We start from the raw sequence: 27724 nt of genomic DNA, 5'->3' as shown, positions 1-27724 counted from the left end.
TCAGATTCATACGAGGTTTCCACTGGGACACACACTGGTCTGATTAACCCATTCTGACCTGAGATCAGATTCTAAAAATGTCAGTCGTTCTTCGATTTTCAAAAATAGCAGACCTACAAGCTCGTAGCGCGCCACTCGGTGGCGCGCTATGAGCTTGTAGATCTGCTATTTTTCAATAGCTAAAGCATAACATGATGCTATAACACCAAAATGGGTTCCCGTTCAAAATGGGTTAAACATTATGTTATCATTTAGCTCTTGAAAAATAGCAGATCTACAAGCTCATAGTAGATCGAGCTTGTAGGTCTGCTATTTTATTTATTTATTTATTGTGAAAATATTTATTTCAGAAAAACTGGAGGATTTAGAAGACTTTTTTTTTCAAATTTCGAGGTCAGGCCTAAATGGGTTGAACATTTACACAGAAGGATAACAGAATACAATGAGAAAAAGAGAACTCAGTAAAAGGCAGTGGAGGGAAAAAAAGAAAGAAAGTTCTTCATCTTTGATGTAGGATTTAGGAGAGCCGAGAGCTGCATCTGGGCTGCAGTGTTCTGGGACTTTGCCCCAGATAATATCTTTGTTTGTTTGTCATGTTTATTTTTCGAATATGCAAATAAAATAAATAAAACAGAAACAGTTCTTTGCATCTCCTAATTACAAGGAAAAACACTTAAAATAAATAGCTTAAAATATAAGAAAACAAAACAAAGAAAAGGACAAAAAAAAAGAACATATCCGAAAAGGAGTGAGAAGAAGTAAAAAGTAAAAACGTAATATTATACTCCCACCCCCTCTATATGGTGTCACGGTCCGTGACATGTTTTGTGTTTTTGTTATGTTCCTTGTTCTTGGTTTTGGTTTTACTTTACACTTGTGGGCTTTTATTTTGCAGTCTGTTAGTGTTACTGTCCTGTGTTGCTCATGTTACCTGTGTTGTCTCACCAGTACCCTGATTACCCCAGAGTGTTTTCACCTTGTCTTGTTAGTCTTTTTAGCCAGTCATTGTGTTAATTATCTGTTGAGTTCACCTGTGTCTTTGTGTATTTATACTCCCCTGGTTTTTCATGTTCTTTGTCAGATCATTGTTGTAAGTCACCAGTTTGAAGCTCTTTGTTCTTAGTATTCTCCTAGTGTGTTTTCTTCGTGTTTTGGTCCTGGACTTTTGTGAGTTTTGGTCATTAAACTCTCTTGCATTTGAGCTCCTTTGCCTCCGCCTGTCTGTCTTGCACTTGGGTCCTACCTTCTTGCCCCGCACACGTGACATGTGGAGCATGAGAACTGAACACACGTTTAGTTGTGATTGCAGGAGCATAACGCACTAAAAGCAGACCCCGGCCCAGACCCGGCCCGCAGCCTCCCAGATAGCGTGAGAGCGAGGTCCGGAATGGATGATTCGTGATGTATTTTAGGTCCTAAAGCATTTCATGTTTGATGAACCAACAAAGGAAAGCAAAGGAAAGGCACTATGTTTACCCAGGGTAACTGGACTAAGCTCAAGACCTTGTTTACAGCCAGGCCTGCATGCTCATAGAACATTTCATGGTAGGGGTTCAATGCCTTGCCCATTAAGGGCACTTCAGCGGTGGTAATTTCAACGTGCCGGTCCGGGGATACGAACTATAGCGACCTTCACGATATCAAGACCGCTCCACAAACCGTTCGGCCACCGCTGCCCCTTTGTGGCAGTGACAGTGACTGTACTGGAGTCATAATTAATAATTATCCCATTCTGACCTGAGATCAGATTCATACGAGGTTTTCCACTGGACACACACTGGTCTGATGAACCCATTCTGACCTGAGATCAGATTCTAAAAATGTTCAGTCGTTCTTCGAATTTTTCAAAAATAGCAGACCTACAAGCTCGTAGCGCGCCACTCGGTGGCGCGCTATGAGCTTGTAGATCTGCTATTTTTCAATAGCTAAAGCATGACATGATGCTATAACACCAAAATGGGTTCCCGTTCAGAATGGGTTAATAATTATGATCCTGTGTCTTGGAGTATGGAGTCTAGTATGGACTGGAGCAGCAGCACTAATATAGGGATGCCTGTAAGGACAGTTACTGTAGTCAAATCAATGCATCGGCACACCTCTCCCAAAGACGTCACGCTCTGCCTTCCGTGTGTTCCTTTTGTATAGTTCTTGAAACTCTTTCTGAAGTTATGCTATGGCGTTCTTGAATATTATTTTGAAGTGATGCTTTTGTGTTTCCTGTTTTCCTTTGTAGTTGGTTCCTGCCTTAAAGGGACACTTCACCCTTTTTGCAAAAAATTATATGTTAATGACGTTTAGAAGCTTTAGATCACTTTCCTGGGGGTCTTTATGTGTGTAATATGTGGTTTTAGATATTTTAGATTGTAGCAGTGAGCCTGTTGTCTCTGATGTCATGGACACTGGTCTCACTACCTTCCTGGACTACAATTCCCATAATTCTTTGGTGCACTGCTCCTCCTTGTGGATAGGGGGGAGAGCTGTCCTACTGAGACAACAGTAGTCCAGGAAGGAAGTGAGCCCAGTGTCCATGACATCAGAGACAACAGGCTCACTGCTACAATCTAAAATATCTAAAACCACAAATTACACACATAAAGACCCCCAGGAAAGTGTTCTAAAGCTTCTAAACGTCATTAACATATATTTTTTTGCAAAAAGGGTGAAGTGTCCCTTTAATGTCTCACCTTCCCTGATTTTTGGTTCTTTGTTTCACCTGTGTCTTGTTTTCCCCCTCGGCCAATCCTTGATTTGATTTGATTTGAGTTCACCTGTTGTCCTGTTATTCTTGTGCCTATATTTAAACCCTGTGTTTGGTTGTGTTCTCTGTTGGATTATTCTTTATTGTCTTGTAAACCTGAGTTCCAAGTCTGTTTGTTTGATGGTGTTTTGCTCTCCTGCAAACCTCTTGTTAAAATAAACTTCCACTTGATTCTGACTTCCTCGCATTAGGGTCCTACTTGGATCACGTCCTGACAGACGTACTCTGATTGTCTTTGTTTTAAATGTTGATGACTTTGATGTTCGATCATTCATTCATGCATTCATTCATTAATTCATTCATTCATTGCTGCTTTCTAATAACTCTCTCTCTCTCTCTCTCTCTCTCTCTCTCTCTCTCTCTCTCTCTCTCATGCAGGAGACCAATGAAATTGTGGCCATTAAGAAATTCAAGGACAGTGAAGGTAAGAGTCCGCTCCTCTCTGTCAAATGTCAATGAAAACATGGCTTTCTGTTACAAGGTTATTCTCAATGAAAAGATGGCTCTCTGTTACCTTGCTACAAGGGCTTCTCAAACATCGTTTCTTTTATCAGTCGCCCAGAGACATTTCTTTGGCAACCGCGCACTTTATTTATAGCGCACATTGTTTGGCCTTGGAATATCAATATTTAGTGAATGAAACGGCACTATCTTATCGATGAAATGAGTGAATAAAAGCACCGCAATTGACTCTGTACACACGTTTGTAAAGCGAAGCATATTACTGTGCCAAAATCTGTTGACAGAACCGTATCATTTTGAACACATTTCTTCTGTGACGCGTGGCTGTGTTGAGCTGAGACAAAGACTAAATGAACAGTTCCTCTGTGAAACGTGGCTGTCGAGCTGAGACTAAATGAACAGTTCTTCTGTGACGCGTGGCTGTGTCGAGCTGAGACAGAGACTAAATGAACAGTTCCTCTGTGAAACGTGGCTGTGTTGAGCTGAGACAGAGACAACATGAACACAGTTCTTCTGTGAAACGTGGCTCTGTCGAGCTGAGAAAGAGACTAAATGAGCAGTTCTTCTGTGAAACGTGGCTGTGTCGTGTCGAGCTGAGAAAGAGGCGAAGTGTACACGCTTTTTTTAGTCACCGTGGCATTACATAACTCTGGATACTGATATCCCCCCCAAGAAATGGCAACGTAATAAAATCAAGCAGAGTAAATGCCACCAAAATCTCTGCTGATTTCCGCCAGCACACAACGCGTCGCGCTGCTTGTAGATCGGTTATTTTCCCTACCGCTTAAACATTTTGTGTTCTAATTTGTGAAATTTTGCCAAATTTGTCTTTGATGATTTCTTCATGAAATTACTGAAAATCGTTGCTTTTTTCGGGAATGTTTTTTTTTTTTAATGTTTAGAAATAATAATAAAATGTAGGAAAACAAAAAAAATAAAGGAACCCATAAAAATGTCTCTGCGGCCCACAGATGGGGAACCAGAGATCTATTCTACAGTATGAGTCAGTGGCGTGCACAGATAGACACTAGGTGGTGCTAGAGCAATTTGCCGAAATAATTTGCCAAAATAATTTGCCCCCCAAAATAATTTGCCCCCCAAAATAATTTGCCCCCCAAAATAATTTGCCCCCCAAAATAATTTGCCACCCAAAATAATTTGCCCCCCAAAATAATTTGCCAAAATAATTTGCCCCCCAAAATAATTTGCCAAAATAATTTGCCAAAATAATTTGCCAAAATAATTTGCCCCCCAAAATAATTTGCCCCCCAAAATAATTTGCCCTCTGGACGGCAATGTGCCCTTTTCTTTGTACAGTGCACACGGTACAGTATATGTGGACCATGGTGGTGACATCGATCAATTCTCGATTAAAAAAAAGCTTCTAATATATTATTTATGCCCCAAAATCTCACACGCACAAGGTGCCCTTTTATTTGTGCAGTGCACACGGCACAGTATGTGTGGAGGACCATGGTGACATTGATCAATTATTGATGAAAAAATGTATTTATGCCCCAAAATCTCACACGCACAAGGTGCCCTTTTTTCCCCCACTTGAGCACCTGCCCCTCTAAATGTCTCAATGTGCACGCCACTGGATATGAGTACAAACGGGTTTGTGTTCCGACCTCACAGTGCCAGGAGAATATCGCTCCTGACAGCAAACATAACCAATTCCACTGCGAGTTTCCATGTTTAGCTGACCTGAATGAATCAAATCACATTTACTGTAACCGTACAGTATGTGCTCCATTATGCCAGGGGTGGAAGGTCATGGCATATATCCGCCCCCCCCGCCACCCCCCCCTCCTCCTTCTCCCCGGGGGAGTGCTTTAGTCATGAGATCAACATAGGCAGACGGACACCTATGCACATTGGAACTCACAGTAAGAGCAGACGCCTTCGGGGTGATGGCCCTGCGCATGCGCAGACGCACTGTAGAGAGCTGTGTATTGCGTCTTGTCTGTCTGTCTGTCTGTCTGTCTGTCTGTCTGTCTGTTGGCCTGAGCTGATGAAGGCGGCGCGAGAGAGACATGATGGCAAAGACACACGGCTGCCAGGCTGAAAAACTCCATCTGTGTTTTATATACATTTATTAATATGTTACCTTCCCGTAACCTCACTTTGGGTCGCGAGTCGTGGACCCATAGTTTGAGAATTTCTGCTCTATTACATGCCTTGCTTAGTTGTTATTTATCAGTCCTTATTGGTCGCGTTATACTAAACGTTCCTGTTCTCCCTTTGAGCTTCGGTATTCTTCTGTATTTATGAGCATTTTATGTCTGTCCTGTTTTTTGTTGTGTATTTTTTGTTAACTGGCAGAGCTGTGTCACTTATTTTGCCTCTTGTCTTGGCCAGTTCACACTGTGTAAAAGAGACTTCAGTCTCAATGTGGTTTTTACTGGTTAAATTTAGGTTAAATAAAATAAAAATAAACACAGCAGCAATCGTTATCTCTCCTCTTCTCTCCTCTCCTCTCCTCTCCTCTCCTCTCCTCTCCTCTCCTCTCCTCTCCTCTCCTCTCCTCCCCTGATGGTTTTCTCCATGCAGAGAATGAGGAGGTCAAGGAGACGACGCTGCGGGAGCTCAAGATGCTCCGCACGCTCAAGCAGGAGAACATCGTGGAGCTGAAGGAGGCCTTCCGCCGCCGGGGGAAACTCTACCTGGTCTTTGAGTATGTGGAGAAGGTGGGTTCAACCACAGAGCACTCTGGGATATGTAGTGCAGTATGTGGAGAAGGTGGGTTCAACCACAGAGCACTCTGGGATATGTAGTTCAATACTATACACACAGGAGAGGGAAGCAGCTACCTCGTCTTTGAGTATGTGGAGAAGGTGGGTTCAACCACAGAGCACTCTGGGATATGTAGTTCAATACTATACAGGAGAGGGAAGCTCTACCTCGTCTTTGAGTATGTGGAGAAGGTGGGTTCAACCATAGAGCACTCTGGGATATGTAGTGCAGTATGTGGAGAATGTGGGTTCAACCATAGAGCACTCTGGGATCTGTAGTGCAGTAGTGGAGAATGTGGGTTCAACCATAGAGCACTCTGGGATCTGTAGTGCAGTAGTGGAGAATGTGGGTTCAACCATAGAGCACTCTGGGATATGTAGTGCAGTATGTGGAGAATGTGGGTTCAACCATAGAGCACTCTGGGATATGTAGTCCAGTATGTGGAGAATGTGGGTTCAACCATAGAGCACTCTGGGATCTGTAGTCCAGTATGTGGAGAATGTGGGTTCAACCATAGAGCACTCTGGGATATGTAGTGCAGTATGTGGAGAATGTGGGTTCAACCATAGAGCACTCTGGGATATGTAGTGCAGTATGTGGAGAATGTGGGTTCAACCATAGAGCACTCTGGGATCTGTAGTGCAGTATGTGGAGAATGTGGGTTCAACCATAGAGCACTCTGGGATATGTAGTGCAGTATGTGGAGAATGTGGGTTCAACCATAGAGCACTCTGGGATATGTAGTGCAGTATGTGGAGAATGTGGGTTCAACCATAGAGCACTCTGGGATCTGTAGTGCAGTATGTGGAGAATGTGGGTTCAACCATAGAGCACTCTGGGATATGTAGTCCAGTATGTGGAGAATGTGGGTTCAACCATAGAGCACTCTGGGATATGTAGTGCAGTATGTGGAGAATGTGGGTTCAACCATAGAGCACTCTGGGATATGTAGTCCAGTATGTGGAGAATGTGGGTTCAACCATAGAGCACTCTGGGATATGTAGTGCAGTATGTGGAGAAGGTGGGTTCAACCATAGAGCACTCTGGGATATGTAGTCCAGTATGTGGAGAAGGTGGGTTCAACCATAGAGCACTCTGGGATATGTAGTGCAGTACAGTATATGGAGAAGGTGGGCATATCTGCCATGCGCAACTTTTGATTACGATGGCTTAAAACCGAAATGCAATGTTCATCGCAAAAAAACCCCCACAATTAAATCGTTAATTCAAATTTTTTGTTTTGTCAATTAATCGTCAACCTAAATGTTGTAATGGTGACAGCCTATAAGAGTAAAGAGGGCCGCTCTGAGAGAAGATGAAATCAAGACGTCAAACAGTAAAAGGTTTGTATTTACTGAATGCTCTGGGGAGGAGGAAAAGGCCATCTGGTGCCTGCACTGCCTTGCTGTGAGACTCACAGCAGGAGGTTTTAAGTGTCCTTCTGTTCTCTCAGATTATAGACGTTTGTGTTCCTATTAAAAATGTGGAATTACATTAACAAAAAAAAATATTCTTCCTGAAGAAATTCCTTACATCAGTTGTGGGTCCCAGCGGGCGGGTGGGGGGATTGGATAGATACCACTGATTGATGATGTTAAGGTTTGTCTCTTCATGGGGCGGCGGTGGCTCAGGGGTATAGAGTGGCTGTTCGAACCCTGTGGTGCTCCCCCAGAGTTATTGTCAAAAGTGTCCTTGAGCAAAGACACTGAACCCCTAATTGCTCCCGATGTGCTGGTTGGAGCCTTGCATGGTTTCCTCCGCCATCGGTGTGTGAATGAATGTGTGGGTGACTGTGACTGAGAAAGGAAATAAGCCCCACAGCTCGTGGTCACGATGCCGTCACATTTACATTTTTCAACGTTTCGGCAACAAGTTGCCTTCTTCAGGGAATGAATGGGTGACTGTAACACGACTACGTTATCGGGCGACAGCCAGACGGATTTTCCGGAAGTGCGTTATTATACGTCGCCCGGCGACATAGCGGGCGATTGGACGATAGCCAATTAAATTGAAGCGACGCTCGCCATTGGTCTCTGCCGCTGTTAAAACGTACAGTTATGCACCATCTCTGTAAAGCCCCTTAATAAATAAAGGTACTTTTATATAAATGCACCATTTATAATTTCTCTGTGTGTTTTTCGTGCAGAACATGTTGGAGCTTCTGGAGGAGCTGCCCAACGGGGTTCCACCAGAGAAAGCACGAAACTACATCTACCAGCTGATCAAAGCCATCCACTGGTGCCACAAGAACGACATCGTCCACAGAGGTGACCTCATCTTATGCACAGACTCATACTCACCGATATCAACATCTTATATAGGCAGTACTGTATCGGCATATTGACGTGTCTATATAGCGTCGCATCCGGTTTTGCACATGTCCCGCCCTTAGCTCACGCTGATTGGTTCGAACCACGAGTGGTTCGAACGTTAGTACAACTCCCTGAGAGATCCCAGATGGATGCTGTGTTGGGGAACATGGTTACCCAATACCGCCCCCAGCTGGCAGAGTCAGGTTATGACATGACGGCTTGGCAGCTTTCATGATCTAGTCGTCTATCATGGTGTAACTGCAGCACTGCCTCCTCTGATGTTCACACGGGATGTGAGCTTATGTTAACTCTATTATTATCACGAGATGTGAGCTTATGTTATGGCACGGCGGGGCGCGTCGCCCCCCGGTGGCGGTGGAGCGTCGCCTCGTGTGGGGCGGTGGAGCGTGGCCCTCCAGATGGCCCACGTCGTGAAGCTTCTTGGCAAAACTGGCGACAGCGGAAACAGGCGTGCAGATGGCCTGGGCTATATGCGGCCACACACATGTCAATAACAATAACCCATTCTGACCTGAGATCAGATTCATACGAGGTTTCCACTGGGGACACACACTGGTCTGATGAACCCATTCTGACCTGAGATCAGATTCTAAAAATGTCAGTCGTTCTTCGATTTTTCAAAAAATAGCAGACCTACAAGCTCGTACCAGACCTACGAGCTTGTAGATCTGCTATTTTTCAATAGCTAAAGCATAACATGATGCTAACACCAAAATGGGTTCCCGTTCAGAATGGGATAATAATACACGACATTCATTCATTATATGGCACCGTTTTTTATTAATTTCTTTGTTTACACATTCTGCATTTTAAAGGTGATATCTGTTGTTGAAGTAAGTGTTAAATAGCTCTGTATATTCTGATGGTATTCATTTTGATACAGAGTGTTTGTTGTTCAGGAACAGGTGTGCAGTCTCCCTGTTTTCTCCAGCTCTTTGGTAAACAGAAAAATACATTTTCAGGTCGTCAGGATACCAATTTTAATCCACTCAGGAGAGAGAGGACTCCTACAGGATAAACAAGTTAAATTGGAAGTGACGGCACTATTAAAGTGGAACGGGGACACTCTAAAACCTGAATGGATTAAATTGGCAACGCACCTGGACATGTATTCTTCTGTTTAACCCATTCTGACCTGAGATCAGATTCAAACGAGGTTTCCACTGGACACACACTGGCCTGATTAACCCATTCTGACCTGAGATCAGATTCTAAAAAATGTCAGTCGTTCTTCGATTTTTCAAAAAAACAGCAGACCTACAAGCTCGTAGCGCGCCACTCGGTGGCGCGCTATGAGCTTGTAGATCTGCTGTTTTTCAATAGCTAAAGCATAACATGATGCTAACACCAAAACGGGTTCCCGTTCAGAATGGGTTAATAAAGAGCTGGAAAGAGAGAGAGGGAGACTGAAGCCTGTTACTGAACAACAGAGCTCTCACTTTGAACAGTGTTTTTACACAAGGTTTAGTTTTTTGAACCAATAAAACATCACGTACACAGCAGCACTTTCATTTATACGCCGGAAATCTATATAGACGATCTACAAGCGCACGACGTGTCGCATGATCTCGCATCGCAGCGCATTGTGAGCTGGTAGATCAGATATTTCTGCTGTACAGACTGACTACAGTACTCCCATGCGACACGGAATAACTGCTTTACTCTCCCTCCCTCTCTCTCTCTCTCTCTCTCTCTCTCTCTCTCTCTCTCTCTCTCTCTCTCTCCCTCCCCCCCCCCCCCTCTCTCTCTCTCTCTCTCCCCCTCCCTCTCTCTATCTCTCTCTCCTCCTCAGACATAAAGCCAGAGAACCTGCTCATCAGCTCTGACGATGTCCTCAAGCTGTGTGACTTTGGTGAGAAGACAGAAGACACTCAATCCAACCTAATCCACCGTATTTATAGAGCTATAGATGTTCAACATCACATTAACTGTTCCATTTGCATCCATCCATCCATCCATCCATCCGTCCATCCATCCATCCATCCATCCATCCATCCATCCATCCATCCATCCATCCATCCGTACCACCAGAGGAGCTGAAACTCTGTCGCTATAGCTGTGATCTTGTCCTAAAAATTGTCCTAAAAAATATAATAAATTGTAATGTTTTTTTGTGGGGGAAAACAAAATATAGCCTACAAGTGAAATACTTTATCTTAATATATTTTTTATCCCACGATTTTGTAACCCATTTTTCACCCCTGTGTCAATCATCTACTGTGATCCTGGGCTCTACACACCCTCCGCCAACCTGGGGAGAGCAACGGACTTAACTCATGCTTCCTTCATGCTTGACTGTCCAAGTTGCTCCTTTACACCTGACAGGGGGGAGTTTCCCTGGTTAGACGTATAGCGCGTGGAAGGAACACGTTATTCCAACCAGTTCCTTTCCCCTCCATCAGGCGCCCCGGCTGGCCAGGGGGAGGCAGTTTAGAGACCAGGATTACTGCATGTTTTTGTGAGGGTACCTACCCTAGGGGACACGGGGAGAACATGCAAACTCCACACAGAAAGGCCCTTTCGCCAACCCCCGCCTTCGGGTATGGGCACTGATGACGCGGAGGAGGAAACCAGCCGCCAGCACCCACAGTGCCCCGAGCGGGAATCGAACCCAGGACCTTCTAGCTTCTAGAAATACTTTATCAAGACTAAAAGTTACACAGTTTGACTTTGAAGTTAGTGCAAGTGATATTTATAATACATATTATTATGTATTTTTTTCCAAGGATCAAGGATCCCAAAAATGATATGTAATATGCCGCCGACCCCCATCTGAAAAGATGTTGTTCCAAGGACCCCCCCCCCCCCCCCCCCAGAAGCAAAGATTTGAGTTTAAAACTGAAACTCTGAAAGAATATAATTAATATTTAAAGATTTGAGGCACATTTTCACGATTTTTCAAAAATAGCAGACCTACAAGTTCATAGCGCGGCATACCGCTATGAGCTCGAAGATGGTCAAAAAGTGGGCGGAGGAACGTCATTCAGAAAACACGACATCGTCCGGCGATCGACCAATCAAATCCACGTGTTGCTTTCTAGTGTTTACCCTCCACTCGGAACAGTGACATGTTAACCCATTCTGACCTGAGATCAGATTCATACGAGGTTTCCACTGGACAACACACTGGTCTGATTAACCAATTCTGACCTGAGATCAGATTTTAAAAAAATGTCAGTCGTTCTTCGATTTTTCAAAAATAGCAGACCTACAAGCTCGTAGCGCGCCACTCGGTGGCGCGCTATGAGCTTGTAGGTCTGCTATTTTTCAATAGCTAAAGCATAACATGACGCTAACACCAAAACGGGTTCCCGGTCAGAATGGGTTAACATTACATACTAATAATGATTGACAGCCCACTAGTCGAGGTTCTGATCGCCCAGAGTTGCTGCTGTTCGTCAGACGTCGGAAAGAAACTCCAAACGTCCTGCATCTTATTCTTCATAATGTCATTCCGTCCCGAGTGTGACTCGTGTTAAATGTTAAATGTGACCCAGAGGTAATGAGGCTATTTTTACCATTTGCTAAATGCATTCCTACGGAGCTCTGCAGTGCTACCCAGCTCATGTTCATAATAATATACGCTGTGCGCCTGTACTGTATGTCGCTTCTCGGGGGCAGAAACCTTGTAATGGAAATGTAAATGATAAAATAACCTGTTTTAAGAGGGTGCATTACTTAGTTTAGACAGTACTTAGTTTAGACTAGTCATTGGTTATAGACCAGTCATTAGTCCTATAACTACAACCTATCTCAAACCCTCATCCTAAACCTAACCTCCCACGGGGCAGCACACCTAAACCTAACCTTAACCCATGTCTAACCAATGACTATAGTCTAAACTAAGTATGCATTCCGTGTTTGTTAAGATGGATCCAATGTAGTTACCGCTATTATTAGTCACAAGCTCTTGTTAATAACTTTTAATTGGTAACATGTTTATAAGAACTAGAATCTTGTACGATGAAGTATAGGGCATTAATTGGCCATTAGTCGGGCATTGACGGGGCATTAACTGACCCAAAAAACTAACAAAGAGAACAGTTGAAATGTGGAGATACAGGTTTCTGCTTGACAGCAACCATAATTGCCTAAAGTGTACCAGACTCTCATCGGTTCAACATCAGCTCCCTCACTTCCACCATTCACTCTGTTGACCACAGAGAGGTGACTAAAATAAAACCTAACCACGTTTAGCTGCTCCTAATATTAACCACCTCTCCTCTCCTCTCCTCTCCTCTCCTCTCCTCTCCTCTCCCCTCCCCTCCCCTCCCCTCCCCTCCCCTCCTCTCCTCTCCTCTCTGCAGGCTTTGCCCGTAATCTCTCGGAGGGGACCGATGCCAACTACACAGAGTACGTGGCCACGCGATGGTACCGCTCTCCAGAGCTCCTGCTGGGGTAAGTCTGTTGTTCCGGAGGCCTTTCCAACAACCCAACCCCCTACACACACACACACACACACACACACACACACACACACACACGCCGCATAGGGCTAGTAGGGAAGACCATTTAGCATCCCTATTCTCCAGCAACCTCGCTGTCTCTCCCTATTGTCGGGGGGGGGGTGAACATTTGAAGAAAATTGCAGATCTACAAGCATTTGAGATTTGGAAGAGGGGGTGCTAGTATAAAGTATATAGTGTTCAAGTGGTTAAGCGCAAGGATCAAAATATCATACTATTGCTATTCTTTGAATATATATATTATTTCCTTGTTGTCTATATGTTTAGCCTATTCCATTGCCTGCTCCTGGAGGCTGCCGAAACCATATAGAAGTCAATCGGAAGAGTCAATCAGACAGACATCATCATCACAGAGCCACATTTACTTCCCTTTGAGTAATCTTCTCCACCCTGCCTATGGGCTAGTTCCATCTGTGTCTAGTGCCAGGACGGTGTGTAGGAGCAGACTTCTTATTGAAAATGAATGAAGCTGACCTGCCATCATCACCAGAGGTGACTGAGTAGGAGCGGACGTCACAGAGGTGACTGAGTAGGAGCAGACGTCACAGAGGTGACTGAGTAGGAGCAGGACGTCACAGAGGTGACTGAGTAGGAGCAGAGTAGGAGCAGACGTCACAGAGGTGACTGAGTAGGAGCAGGACGTCACAGAGGTGACTGAGTAGGAGCAGGACGTCACAGAGGTGACTGAGTAGGAGCAGAGTAGGAGCAGACGTCACAGAGGTGACTGAGTAGGAGCAGGACGTCACAGAGGTGACTGAGTAGGAGCAGGACGTCACAGAGGTGACTGAGTAGGAGCAGAGTAGGAGCAGACGTCACAGAGGTGACTGAGTATATTATAGGTTTAACCATTTTTCGAGGAGGAAGTGATGAAAGTGCCGAAACAGACGTGCTGTGATTGGCCAATAGCAGGCACGTGCACAAATAGATCTCAAAGGGGGCTTCAGCCCCTGCCCTTTTACCCGTCTGTAAAACAACTACCCTCTCCAGACCATGAATGCAGCGTTTACTACATGGTGGAAGAAATGCAAAATGCCCTCCTTTCCTTTCCATGCCATGCCGGAAGGAAGGCAGCATTCAGGAGAATTGCTTTTCTTCCGAATAAGTCTCCTGAACTTGAACGCAGCATTTTGTGTTTAACTAATTTGTTTCTGAATCTATGTCATACACCTGCATCTCCACTAGCTAAAGAGTGCTGGGTTGCACCCCGAAAATAGCTGATCTACAAGCTCTCTATTAGTAATCTTCCAGCATCGTGAGGCCTTTTTCCTCTTTTTTTTCGTTGTTCATCACCTTGGCACCTCATTCATATTGGTGAGCGTTCTCCTCCTGCCTATTTATCAATACACACACAAATGCTGGTTCCACACAAAGATTATTATATATTTTTAAACTTTATTTAACCAGTAAAAACCACATTGAGTACACAAAGTACACAGTGTGAACTGGCCAAGACAAGAGGCAAAATAAGTGACACAGCTCTGCCAGTTAACAAAAAATACACAACAAAAAACAGGACAGACATACAATGCTCATAAATACAGTACCCACTATACCGAAGAAGCTCAAAGGGAGAACAGGAACGCGACCAATAAGGACTAATAAATAAAAACTAAGCAACGGAAATTGCTAGTTGACTAAAAAGCAATAAGCAGACAATTGCTATACGTCAAAGCAGGAGCAATGTATGGGAAGTGTGCCCATGATGGCAATCTTTTTAAAGCTCACTAGATTCCAGACTAATATCTACGCAGTGGGTGTTATATATAGTCTGGCCTGGCTCACAGTATGTCCTCTGGGTTAAATCATTGGTTCTGAAGCACCACCTCAGAAAATATATCTGGCTCTCCGAGTACCACCATAATAACTGTTATAACTGTTATTACATTGATTCTGATTGGTGGATCGCTGAATTCAGCAGTCTGTTATTTCTGGATAACGACCACTCTGCTCTATAACAGACCGATGCCTAATCAAACCCTCAGAGCACCTGGTGCGCCCCGCTTGATTTACTGCTGTTTCCAACATGACAGCCATGATGTAAACACACACACTAGTGACACACACAACTCACAGTATGTCTGGTGGGTTACAATTTACAATTTACAATTTACAATTTAGGCATTTAGCAGACGCTCTTAATCCAGAGCGACTTACATTAAGCAAGAACAAAAGCATGGGAATACATCACATAAAAACATTCATCATGAAACATGCGTAAGCTAAGAAAGTAACAGTGGAATATCTATATAATGAAATTTATACGTATAAACTTTACATATATACTACTATGCTATACATATGTACTATGGCGTGCTATGACTATATACAATGCAATTCTAGTGCTGTCTACATAACATGCTATAAGTCTGTTTCAAATGCTATCTAAGTCTACAGAAGTGCTATCTAGGGTAGAGTAAGTGCTATGGGCCATGATGGAGTCTGAAAAGGTGGGTTTTCAGACTACGGCGGAAGATTGGGAGTGATGCTGCAGTTCTGACTGCCATGGGAAGTGCATTCCACAGTTTTGGAGCCAGAAGGGAGAAGAGTTTGGGACGTGTGGAGCGTTGTCCCGGCGTTTTTAGTGAGGGTACTTCCAGCTTCCCTGCGTTAGCTGATCTGAGTGCGCGGGAGGGTTTGTAGGGTTCAATCATACTTGCAAGATATGGGGGAGCCATACCTTTGGTTGCTTTGAATGCCAGCATCAGAGTTTTGTATTCTGTGCGGGCAGCGACCGGGAGCCAGTGGAGGGAGCGGAGCAGGGGGGAGACATGTGAGAATTTTGGCTGGTTGAAGACCAAGCGAGCTGCGGCATTTTGGATCAGCTGGAGAGGCTTAAGTGCACATGCTGGTAGGCCAGTAAGGAGGGAGTTACAATAGTCAAGTTTTGACAAGACTGTTGTCTGGATTAGGAGCTGGGCTGATTCCTGGGTGAGGAACGGTCTAATTCGTCGTATGTTATAGAGTGTGAACCTACAGGATCGAGTGACAGCTGTGATGTGAGCTTTGAACGAGAGCTGACTGTCCAGGACAACACCAAGATTCCTGGCTGTTGGGTTAGACACCCAGCTAACCGTCTGGTGTCTCCCTCCCCTCCCTCGCCTCCCGCAGCGCTCCGTATGGGAAGGCCGTGGACATGTGGTCGGTGGGCTGCATCCTGGGGGAGCTGAGCGACGGCCAGCCCCTCTTCCCCGGAGAGAGCGAGATCGACCAGCTGTTCATCATCCAGAAGGTTCTGGGCCCGCTGCCCCCCGAGCAGATGAAGCTGTTCTACAACAACCCGCGGTTCCACGGCCTGAGGGTGAGACAACACACCACAACACCATGCTACACTACGCTATGCTACACAACACTACACAACACTACAGAACACTACACTACACAACACACACACTACTACACAACACTACAGAACACTACACTACACAACACACACACTACTACACAACACTACACAACACTATGTTCTACAACAACCCGCGGTTCCACGGCCTGAGGGTGAGACTACACACCAACACTACACACTACTACACTACACTACATTACACTACACAACACTACTACACTACACTACACTACCGTACACTATGTTCTACAACAACCCGTGGTTCCACGGCCTGAGGGTGAGACTACACACCATAACACTATACTACACTACAACACAACACTATACACTACACTACACTACACTACACTACACTACACTACACTACCGTACACTATGTTCTACATTCTACAACAACCCGCGATTCCACGGCCTGAGGGTGAGACTACACACCATAACACTATACTACACTACAACACAACACTATACACTACACTACACTACACTACACTACACTACACTACACTACCGTACACTATGTTCTACATTCTACAACAACCCGCGATTCCACGGCCTGAGGGTGAGACTACACTACTACACAACACAACACAACACTACGCTACGCTACATTCTACAACAGGTCGTTTCGAGGAAGCAATCTGATTGGTTGAAACGGCCTTCTAGCCGTGGGTTAAACCAGCACCGTTCACCACCTAAACAAAACAAAGAATGCAGCTGCTCTGTTCTCCCAGAGCGCTATAGCAAACTTCAGTGATGCTTGCGGAACTCTACTTCGTCTCGTTCCTGACCGCATCACTGTCGTGGCAATCATGACGTTAACCCACACCCTCTCGTGTAATATTGCTTAACTACACTATACACTACTACACAACACTACACACCACAACACGATTGATTGATTGATTGATTGAAATATTTATTAACAGTTTGCAGAATTACAGTACATTTCAAGCACAAACTCAATACAAAGACTGTAATTAAGCAACTTGTTTACAAGAGGGTCCACCATGTTCAATTCATCAAAACATTTAGAGACGTACAAATAGACACTTCTATGTAGTCAAAGGACAGAACAGGAATTCATCATAAAGGACGGGGAGTGGGTGGCGCGGGCGTTCCCGCCACAGGTCTGCTCACGAGGGGACCGCCCAATTTCACGGCACCGCGCTCGCTTGCGCCGACAACGTCGCCTCAACGTCAGTGTTGTTTTTGGCAGCAAATTGTTATTTTAGTTTCAGTCGTCAAAGTCTTTCGAATAGTTTGAATTTAGTTTTAGTCACATTTTAGTCACCCGGAATGTTTTAATGTTTTAGTCTAGTTTTAGTCGACTAAATCTACAGTTGATTCAGTCGACTAAAACTACAGTTGATAGTTGATGGGCCTTGATGCCGCCGTAATGGCTGATTTTACACTTGCTGAAAGTAGCCAATCTACAAGCTCACAATGCGTTGCGCTGTGACGCGTTATAGATAGCTTGTAGATCTGCTATTTTCAGCATGTGTTTAAAATGAGTTGTCTTTTACTTATACTGGATCTCTGGTCCACTAGTCCCTTCCTAACATTTTAGTCTAGTTTTTATGTGTTGACAAAATCTACAGTATATTTAGTGTTAGTTTTAGTCATCATTTTTATGTTTTACGTTTTTATGTTAATTTCTTATGTAGTTTTTGTCGGTGAAAAAAAGGTAGTCGACAAAAAATTTTCGTCTTAGTTTTAGTCGACAAAATCAACGCTGTTCTTCTCCGCGCATCCAAGATAAAGATATAATTTTTCAACTCGCGTTGAAAAGTAAATCACCAAGACGCGTCGGTCTCACAGAACAGGAATTCATCATAAAGGAGGTAAAAAGGGAAAATAAACATATACAGTGAGGGGTAAAAAGGGTGGGCGGTGGGGGGGATTCAGACTTTACAGAGGCCAGTTTCGAATTGTAGCCGTCCGTATAGGTGCCCTTTGAGAGCGGTTTTGAAGGAGTCAAGGGATTCACATGTCTTAATGACTGTTGGTGGGGCGTTCCACATTTTGGTGGCATAGACACTACTCTATGTTCTACATACAACCCGCCTGAGGGTGAGACAACGCAAAGACATAAATGTAACCACCCATGCTGGCACAAACAACAAGTCCGTCTAAAACAGTGTTTTGTTGTCTCCCGTCTTTCCACAAAAATAATATAAAATGTGCTAGTGGGCTTGATAAGAACCCGGCTCGATAAGCCTGATCGATAAGGTGTTCGCTATCAATAAAAAATGTAACGAGCCTCATCCCCAACCACAACACAACACTACGATACAACACTCCACATTACACTACAGCCTGGCAGCCGAATGACATCGGGAGGTCAGTCTGTTGGAAGGTCAGAAAACAAGTTGTTTTCTCACCTGAATGAATGACGCTGAGAGCCGACACAGACAGAAGGCTGCTTATTGTGCTAAAAAAATAGCCTTCACTAGCTCGGGGTCCTGGAGACACATTTCTCACCAGCTCAGTGGCCTTGTGGTCAGAGTGTCCGCCCTGAAACCGGGAGGTTCCCAGCCGCGTCATACCAAAGAATGTAAAAATGGGACCCAATGCCTCCCTGCTTGGCACTCGATCAGCATAAATCGTAAATCTACTAATCAAATGATTCCTGAGCATGGCACGCTGCAGCTCACCGCTCCTTGGCTGCAGCTCACCGTTACAAGCGGTAACGTGTGTGTGTACGACTTTGACTTTTTATAACTGTTGGGTCTCGAACTCAAAGGTTTTGGAACCAGTGGTTTAGAGTGACCAGGGGTTCCCAAGCGTTGTCATGTCAACGACCCCCAAATGTACACTTATTTGATTAATTGGGATTTATATCTCTGGGACCCAATTTATATTGTAAAATTAATTTAACGCTGAGTCTGTCTGTCTGTCTGTCTCTCTCTCTCTCTCTCTGTCTCTCTCTCTCTCTCTCTCTCTCTCTCTCTGTATGTATTTCAGTTCCCCTCGGTGACTCACCCTCAGACTCTGGACAGGAGATATCTGGGCATCATTAGCACTGACCTGCTGGACCTAATGAAGGTACCGATAACACCCCAAAGCTTTCTTTTAACCCATTCTGACCGGGAACCCGTTTTGGTGTTATAGCATCATGTTATGCTTTAGCTATTGAAAAATAGCAGATCTACAAGCTCATAGCGCGCCACCGAGTGGCGCGCTACGAGCTTGTAGGTCTGCTATTTTTGAAAAATCGAAGAACGACTGAATTTTTTTAGAATCTGATCTCAGGTCAGAATGGGGTTAATCAGACCAGTGTGTGTCCCAGTGGAAACCTCGTATGAATCTGATCTCAGGTCAGAATGGGTTAAGGGTCGTTTCAGACGGGGAGTGGGTGGCGCGGGCGTTCCCGCCACAGGTCTGCTCACGAGGGGACCGCCCAATTTCACGGCACCGCGCTCGCTTGCGCCGACAACGTCGCCTCAACGTCAGTGTTGTTTTTGGCAGCAAATTGTTATTTTAGTTTCAGTCGTCAAAGTCTTTCGAATAGTTTGAATTTAGTTTTAGTCACATTTTAGTCACCCGGAATGTTTTAATGTTTTAGTCTAGTTTTAGTCGACTAAATCTACAGTTGATTCAGTCGACTAAAACTACAGTTGATAGTTGATGGGCCTTGATGCCGCCGTAATGGCTGATTTTACACTTGCTGAAAGTAGCCAATCTACAAGCTCACAATGCGTTGCGCTGTGACGCGTTATAGATAGCTTGTAGATCTGCTATTTTCAGCATGTGTTTAAAATGAGTTGTCTTTTACTTATACTGGATCTCTGGTCCACTAGTCCCTTCCTAACATTTTAGTCTAGTTTTTATGTGTTGACAAAATCTACAGTATATTTAGTGTTAGTTTTAGTCATCATTTTTATGTTTTACGTTTTTATGTTAATTTCTTATGTAGTTTTTGTCGGTGAAAAAAAGGTAGTCGACAAAAAATTTTCGTCTTAGTTTTAGTCGACAAAATCAACGCTGTTCTTCTCCGCGCATCCAAGATAAAGATATAATTTTTCAACTCGCGTTGAAAAGTAAATCACCAAGACGCGTCGGTCTCTTTCCGTCTGAAAAAGGGCCTTTAGTATAATTCATCAGACAATGTTTCATGAGCGTTGACTGGGTTATACTTCTGTTATTAATCAGACTATGTTTCATGAGCGTTGACTGGGTTAAACTTCTGTTATATTAATCAGACAGTGTTTCATGAGCGTTGACTGGGTTAAACTTCTGTTATTAATCAGACAATGTTTCATGAGCGTTGACTGGGTTATGCTTCTGTTATTAATCAGACTATGTTTCATGAGCGTTGACTGGGTTAAACTTCTGTTATTAATCAGACAATGTTTCATGAGCGTTGACTGGGTTTATACTTCTGTTATTAATCAGACAGTGTTTCATGAGTGTTGACTGGGTTTATACTTCTGTTATTAATCAGACAATGTTTCATGAGCGTTGACTGGGTTTATACTTCTGTTATTAATCAGACAGTGTTTCATGAGTGTTGACTGGGTTTATACTTCTGTTATTAATCAGACAGTGTTTCATGAGCGTTGACTGGGTTGTACTTCTGTTATATTAATCAGACAGTGTTTCATGAGCGTTGACTGGGTTAAACTTCTGTTATTAATCAGACAGTGTTTCATGAGCGTTGACTGGGTTGTACTTCTGTTATATTAATCAGACAATGTTTCATGAGCGTTGACTGGGTTTATACTTCTGTTATTAATCAGACAATGTTTCATGAGCGTTGACTGGGTTTATACTTCTGTTATATTAATCAGACAGTGTTTCATGAGCGTTGACTGGGTTAAACTTCTGTTATTAATCAGACAGTGTTTCATGAGCGTTGACTGGGTTGTACTTCTGTTATATTAATCAGACAATGTTTCATGAGCGTTGACTGGGTTTATACTTCTGTTATTAATCAGACAATGTTTCATGAGCGTTGACTGGGTTTATACTTCTGTTATTAATCAGACAATGTTTCATGAGCGTTGACTGGGTTATACTTCTGTTATTAATCAGACAGTGTTTCATGAGCGTTGACTGGGTTTATACTTCTGTTATTAATCAGACAATGTTTCATGAGCGTTGACTGGGTTGTACTTCTGTTATATTAATCAGATTATGTTTCATGAGCGTTGACTGGGTTATACTTCTGTTATATTAATCAGACTATGTTTCATGAGCGTTGACTGGGTTTATACTTCTGTTATATTAATCAGACTATGTTTCATGAGCGTTGACTGGGTTTATACTTCTGTTATATTAATCAGACTATGTTTCATGAGCGTTGACTGGGTTGTACTTCTGTTATTAATCAGACAATGTTTCATGAGCGTTGACTGGGTTATACTTCTGTTATTAATCAGACTATGTTTCATGAGCGTTGACTGGGTTGTACTTCTGCGAGGAGGACTCTGTAAAAATAGCATGGGGTTCAGAAACAGGCCGAGGAGAAACAGCTGGAATAATGAAAAGGATCAGGAGTTCACCCAGAGCGAGAAGGTATACTGGCGCGTTGTTAACTCATTCTGGGCGGGAAATCCCTTTTGGTGTTTTAAAGCACCGTGGTATACTTTAGCTATTGAAGAAATCGTGAAAATGTGGCGCAAATCTTTGAATATATATTCTTTCAGAGCGACGTCTTTAATCAAATCTTTGCTTCTGGGCAGGGGGGGTCCCTGGAACAACATATCTTCAGATGGGGGTCGGCGGCCAAATACATATACTTCGTGGGGTCATTGACGTGAGAAAGGTTGAGCACCACTGACTGACATGGAAACAGGTTTATCTGAAAACTGTCATGATTAAGAAGACATTCTCGGGTCTAAATGGGTTAAGAAAAAAAACCCTATGTGGGTCATTTTCTTTGTCCCACTTCTCTGTGCCTCTCTGCTGCGTGCGTGTTGAGAGTGAGACGTTAGAGAGTGAGACTTCTCTGTGCCTCTCTGCTGCGTGCGTGTTGAGAGTGAGACGTTAGAGAGTGAGACATATCTGTGCCTCTCTGCTGCGTGCGTGTTGAGAGTGAGACGTTAGAGAGTGAGACTTCTCTGTGCCTCTCTGCTGCGTGCGTGTTGAGAGTGAGACGTTAGAGAGTGAGACTTCTCTGTGCCTCTCTGCTGCGTGCGTGTTGAGAGTGAGACGTTAGAGAGTGAGACTTCTCTGTGCCTCTCTGCTGCGTGCGTGCGAGAGTGAGACGTTAGAGAGTGAGACTTCTCTGTGCCTCTCTGCTGCGTGCGTGCGAGAGTGAGACGTTAGAGAGTGAGACTTCTCTGTGCCTCTCTGCTGCGTGCGTGTTGAGAGTGAGACGTTAGAGAGTGAGACTTCTCTGTGCCTCTCTGCTGCGTGCGTGTTGAGAGTGAGACGTTAGAGAGTGAGACTTCTCTGTGCCTCTCTGCTGCGTGCGTGTTGAGAGTGAGACGTTAGAGAGTGAGACTTCTCTGTGCCTCTCTGTTGCGTGCGTGCGAGAGTGAGACGTTAGAGAGTGAGACTTCTCTGTGCCTCTCTGCTGCGTGCGTGCGAGAGTGAGACGGTGTCTCACTTCTCTGTGCCTCTCTGCTGCGTGCGTGCGAGAGTGAGACGGTGTCTCACTTCTCTGTGCCTCTCTGCTGCGTGCGTGTTGAGAGTGAGGCGGTGTCTCACTTCTCTGTGCCTCTCTGCTGCGTGCGTGTTGAGAGTGAGACGGTGTCTCACTTCTCTGTGCCTCTCTGCTGCGTGCGTGCGAGAGTGAGACGGTGTCTCACTTCTCTGTGCCTCTCTGCTGCGTGCGTGCGAGAGTGAGACGGTGTCTCACTTCTCTGTGCCTCTCTGCTGCGTGCGTGTTGAGAGTGAGACGGTGTCTCACTTCTCTGTGCCTCTCTGCTGCGTGCGTGTTGAGAGTGAGGTGGTGTCTCACTTCTCTGTGCCTCTCTGCTGCGTGCGTGTTGAGAGTGAGGTGGTGTCTCACTTCTCTGTGCCTCTGTGCTGCGTGCGTGTTGAGAGTGAGGTGGTGTCTCACTTCTCTGTGCCTCTGTGCTGCGTGCGTGTTGAGAGTGAGGTGGTGTCTCACTTCTCTGTGCCTCTCTGCTGCGTGCGTGCGTGCGAGAGTGAGACGGTGTCTCACTTCTCTGTGCCTCTCTGCTGCGTGCGTGCGTGCGAGAGTGAGACGGTGTCTCACTTCTCTCTGCCTCTCTGCTGCGTGCGTGCGAGAGTGAGACGGTGTCTCACTTCTCTGTGCCTCTCTGCTGCGTGCGTGCGAGAGTGAGACGGTGTCTCACTTCTCTGTGCCTCTCTGCTGCGTGCGTGCGATAGTGAGACGGTGTCTCACTTCTCTGTGCCTCTCTGCTGCGTGCGTGTTGAGAGTGAGACGGTGTCTCACTTCTCTGTGCCTCTCTGCTGCGTGCGTGTTGAGAGTGAGACGGTGTCTCACTTCTCTGTGCCTCTCTGCTGCGTGCGTGCGAGAGTGAGGCGGTGTCTCACTTCTCTGTGCCTCTCTGCTGCGTGCGTGCGATAGTGAGACGGTGTCTCACTTCTCTGTGCCTCTCTGCTGCGTGCGTGCGAGAGTGAGGCGGTGTCTCACTTCTCTGTGCCTCTCTGCTGCGTGCGTGTTGAGAGTGAGACGGTGTCTCACTTCTCTGTGCCTCTCTGCTGCGTGCGTGTTGAGAGTGAGACGGTGTCTCACTTCTCTGTGCCTCTCTGCTGTGTGCGTGTTGAGAGTGAGGTGGTGTCTCACTTCTCTGTGCCTCTCTGCTGCGTGCGTGTTGAGAGTGAGACGGTGTCTCACTTCTCTGTGCCTCTCTGCTGCGTGCGTGTTGAGAGTGAGACGGTGTCTCACTTCTCTGTGCCTCTCTGCTGCGTGCGTGTTGAGAGTGAGGCGGTGTCTCACTTCTCTGTGCCTCTCTGCTGCGTGCGTGCGAGAGTGAGACGTTAGAGAGTGAGACTTCTCTCTGCCTCTCTGCTGCGTGCGTGTTGAGAGTGAGACGGTGTCTCACTTCTCTGTGCCTCTCTGCTGCGTGCGTGTTGAGAGTGAGACGGTGTCTCACTTCTCTGTGCCTCTCTGCTGCGTGCGTGTTGAGAGTGAGACGGTGTCTCACTTCTCTGTGCCTCTCTGCTGCGTGCGTGCGAGAGTGAGACGGTGTCTCACTTCTCTGTGCCTCTCTGCTGCGTGCGTGCGAGAGTGAGACGGTGTCTCACTTCTCTGTGCCTCTCTGCTGCGTGCGTGCGAGAGTGAGGCGGTGTCTCACTTCTCTGTGCCTCTCTGCTGCGTGCGTGTTGAGAGTGAGACGGCGTCTCACTTCTCTGTGCCTCTCTGCTGCGTGCGTGTTGAGAGTGAGACGGTGTCTCACTTCTCTGTGCCTCTCTGCTGCGTGCGTGTTGAGAGTGAGACGGCGTCTCACTTCTCTGTGCCTCTCTGCTGCGTGCGTGCGAGAGTGAGACGGTGTCTCACTTCTCTGTGCCTCTCTGCTGCGTGCGTGTTGAGAGTGAGACGGTGTCTCACTTCTCTGTGCCTCTCTGCTGCGTGCGTGCGAGAGTGAGACGGTGTCTCACTTCTCTGTGCCTCTCTGCTGCGTGCGTGTTGAGAGTGAGACGGTGTCTCACTTCTCTGTGCCTCTCTGCTGCGTGCGTGTGAGAGTGAGACGGTGTCTCACTTCTCTGTGCCTCTCTGCTGCGTGCGCGAGAGTGAGACGGTGTCTCACTTCTCTGTGCCTCTCTGCTGCGTGCGCGCGAGAGTGAGACGGTGTCTCACTTCTCTGTGCCTCTGCTGCGTGCGTGCGAGAGAGTGTCTCTCTTCTTAGCTCGTATTCCCAACTCACACCGACTATATGGCTCAGCTTCTACACAGCACTGCTGTGACTGCGTTGCACAAACACACACACACACACACACACACACACACACACACACACACACACACACTTCGATTTCTTTATTTGAGTCCACATTTATAAAAATACATTATCAAGGGCACAAATATTTTCAGTTGCTTCTGATATACTACGCACTTGAAACATCACGTGTCTCAGTGCTGGAGTCCAAACAAGTCCTAAATGTACAGAATATACAGTAGGCAAACACATGAACTTATTCACAGCCAACATGGGTCACTTCAGTCTGTCATATTATTACCAACAGCGAAAGAAAATCATGGGTACAAAAAGCACCATCTCCTCCAAACAGACCGACTGCCAATAATGGAGGAGATTGAACAGTATATATGTTGCAAGCTGCTTTGCCTTACACTTGGACAACCCTCAAACCTCTGACCACTATAGCCTGTGGACATGGCCCAGGCTGCCAAATATAAAAAACACACACACACACACACACACACACACACACACACACAGGCTCCGTGTAAAGCCGGTGGGCAGCAGCCAGCCAGAGAGCTTTGTTCTTTACCCCCATGTAGGTACTATAGTGACTCACCGCCGACGCTAAGAGCACATTTTGTTGGTTTTGTGCGTTTTGTCTTCACGCCGTTAGCATCAGCAGCACCGACCGCCACGTAGCACCTCTCCTTATCGCATGAGTCATGGTGACTTTGAAAGGATGTGTCTCGTTTTGACCTTTTATATACGCTGCTTTATTTTTAACCCATTTTGCGCGGGAACCCCTTTTGGTGTTATAGCATTACGTCATGCATTATAGCTATTGAAAAATAGCAGACCTACAAGCTCGTAGCGCGCCACCGAGTGGCGCGCTACGAGCTTGTAGGTCTGAAAGAACGACTGACATAGAAACATAGCTTTTTTCAGAAAACTGTCATTTTCAAACAGACATTTTTTTAGAATCTGATCTCAGGTCAGAATGGGTTAATTTCAGATAGGTCAGTGTGGAGAGAGAGAGAGAGAGAGAGAGAGAGTGACATTGAACCGTGGCAGAGAGAGAGAGCACAGACGTCAGGACCAGACCGTACCGTTATCGACCGCGTTGTCATGACGCGTCGTTACAGGCGTCGACGAGAGAAAGTGGAAACGTTTTGCATTTTTGTGTTTGCGGTGTGTGTGTCCCTATGTCCGTCTGTCCGTCTGCAATACCGCCGGGTGGCCTACAGTGGGCACTGTTGAGCAGCTCAAAGGGGCCACTCTCTCACACTGAGCACCACAACTATAACAATAAAGGTATAACTAAGAATAAAACTGTGTACCGTACAGTACAGAGTACAGTAAACTATCACAATAAAAAGTATAGTTGCACTGCTCGGTTCACACGGGTGTGATTTCTTTTATGTAGTACAGATTTCAGGTCACTGTTAAGTTAACCTGCCATTCATAACATTCTATAGGGTTTATATACGTATGGATGTTCTACTGTTAGACTGATTCTTAGTTTAGGTTTTTATAGTTTACTTGTGATCTTATGGTGTGTGTGTGTGTGTGTGTGTGTGTGTGTGTGTGTGTGTGTGTGTGTGTGTGTGTGTGTGTGTGTGTGTGTGTGTGTGCGTGTGCGTGTGCGTGTGTGTGTGTGTGTGTGTGCGCGCGCGCATGCGTGAGAGCGTGTGAGCGAACTGGCTGAGCCACCAGGATTTTGAGGCTGAGGCTAATTTTTCTGAGGCTAATTTTATTTGGTGCCACAAATAGTTGACGACAGGCTGTGTGTGTGTGTGTGTGTGTGTGTGTGTGTGTGTGTGTGTGTGTGTGTGTGTGTGTGTGTGTGTGTGTGTGTGTGTGTGTGTGTGTGTGTGTGTGTGTGTGTGTGTGTATGGGTGTGTGTGTGTGTGTGTGTGTGTGTGTGTGTGTGTGTGTGTGTGTGTGTGTGTGTGTGTGTGTGTGTGTGTGTGTGTGGGGGTGTGTGTGTGTGTGTGTGTGTGTGTGTGTGTGTGTGTGTGTGTGTGTGTGTGTGTGTGTGTGTGTGTGTGTGGGGGTGTGTGTGTGTGTGTGTGTGTGTGTGCAGCCTGTGCACAGTGTTTTCTCTCTCCGCGGTGGTGCAAAGTGTGTCACAGTGTGTTGTTCCCACCAACTGTTTCAGGGTCATGTTGGGAGGTCAATGTCAGCGGTGTACAGTATGCATAGCATACTGTACTGTACTGTATATTCTGTACTGTAGGCGTGGCAAGCATCTGAGGTGGGCGGAGAAATGACCAACATCCAATCGGAGGGAAGGAACGGAATACATATACTTTCAAGTATGGTACTTAACACATTTAGACCTGAGGACGATTCTACAAACGTCTTCTGAACTTTATTTAGTACCGCAGATTTAGATTATTTTCTTACATTATAAAACATAACAAAACATATTGCAAGCTCAGAACGCATGACGATGTGTGATGTACTGTGAGCTTTTTTAGATGTGTTATTTTTTAAAGGTTTTGAGTACTTTTACTTTTGGTATCCTTCAGCTTTACATTTTGATGCCAATGATACCTTTGGTTCTTTTACTCAAGCTAACTTTAACTCCTTTAACTCGAGTATTTCTACAGTATATATATTTATGTGGTATCACTACTTTTACCTGTTAAAAGTAAAACGTGATGTGAGTATTTCTTCCACCACTCGAAGCATCACAGATTCACAGATGTATTCCGTTTCAGTTGTTGTTTTTGAACACTGAGGGCTGTATTCTGCGTGTCTTAAGTACCAGGTCTTATTCCCTATAACTTGAGTAAACTAAAGACCTGGAGGCGTGGTCAATG

General features: G+C 45.3%; 1 protein-coding gene across 1 annotated transcript in view; it reads left to right on the top strand.

Moving 5' to 3' along the window:
* The window catches only part of LOC308319552 (cyclin-dependent kinase-like 5), a gene marked incomplete at its 3' end in the record, with an annotated part of 111696 nt that overhangs the window by 58315 nt on the left and 25657 nt on the right, over positions 1-27724 (top strand). Inside the window, exons 3-9 of the mRNA XM_080769656.1 lie at positions 3137-3182; positions 5774-5910; positions 8103-8223; positions 10082-10141; positions 12597-12687; positions 15864-16053; positions 19063-19143. Coding sequence (XP_080625782.1) covers positions 3137-3182; positions 5774-5910; positions 8103-8223; positions 10082-10141; positions 12597-12687; positions 15864-16053; positions 19063-19143 — 726 coding nt within the window. The remainder of the gene's footprint in view (positions 1-3136; positions 3183-5773; positions 5911-8102; positions 8224-10081; positions 10142-12596; positions 12688-15863; positions 16054-19062; positions 19144-27724) is intronic.

Source organism: Protomyctophum bolini (genome assembly GCF_963924005.1).
Source record: "Protomyctophum bolini genome assembly, chromosome: 8".
In the NCBI taxonomy this organism is placed as follows: domain Eukaryota; kingdom Metazoa; phylum Chordata; class Actinopteri; order Myctophiformes; family Myctophidae; genus Protomyctophum; species Protomyctophum bolini.
This window is presented reverse-complemented; position numbering and strand designations above follow the sequence as displayed.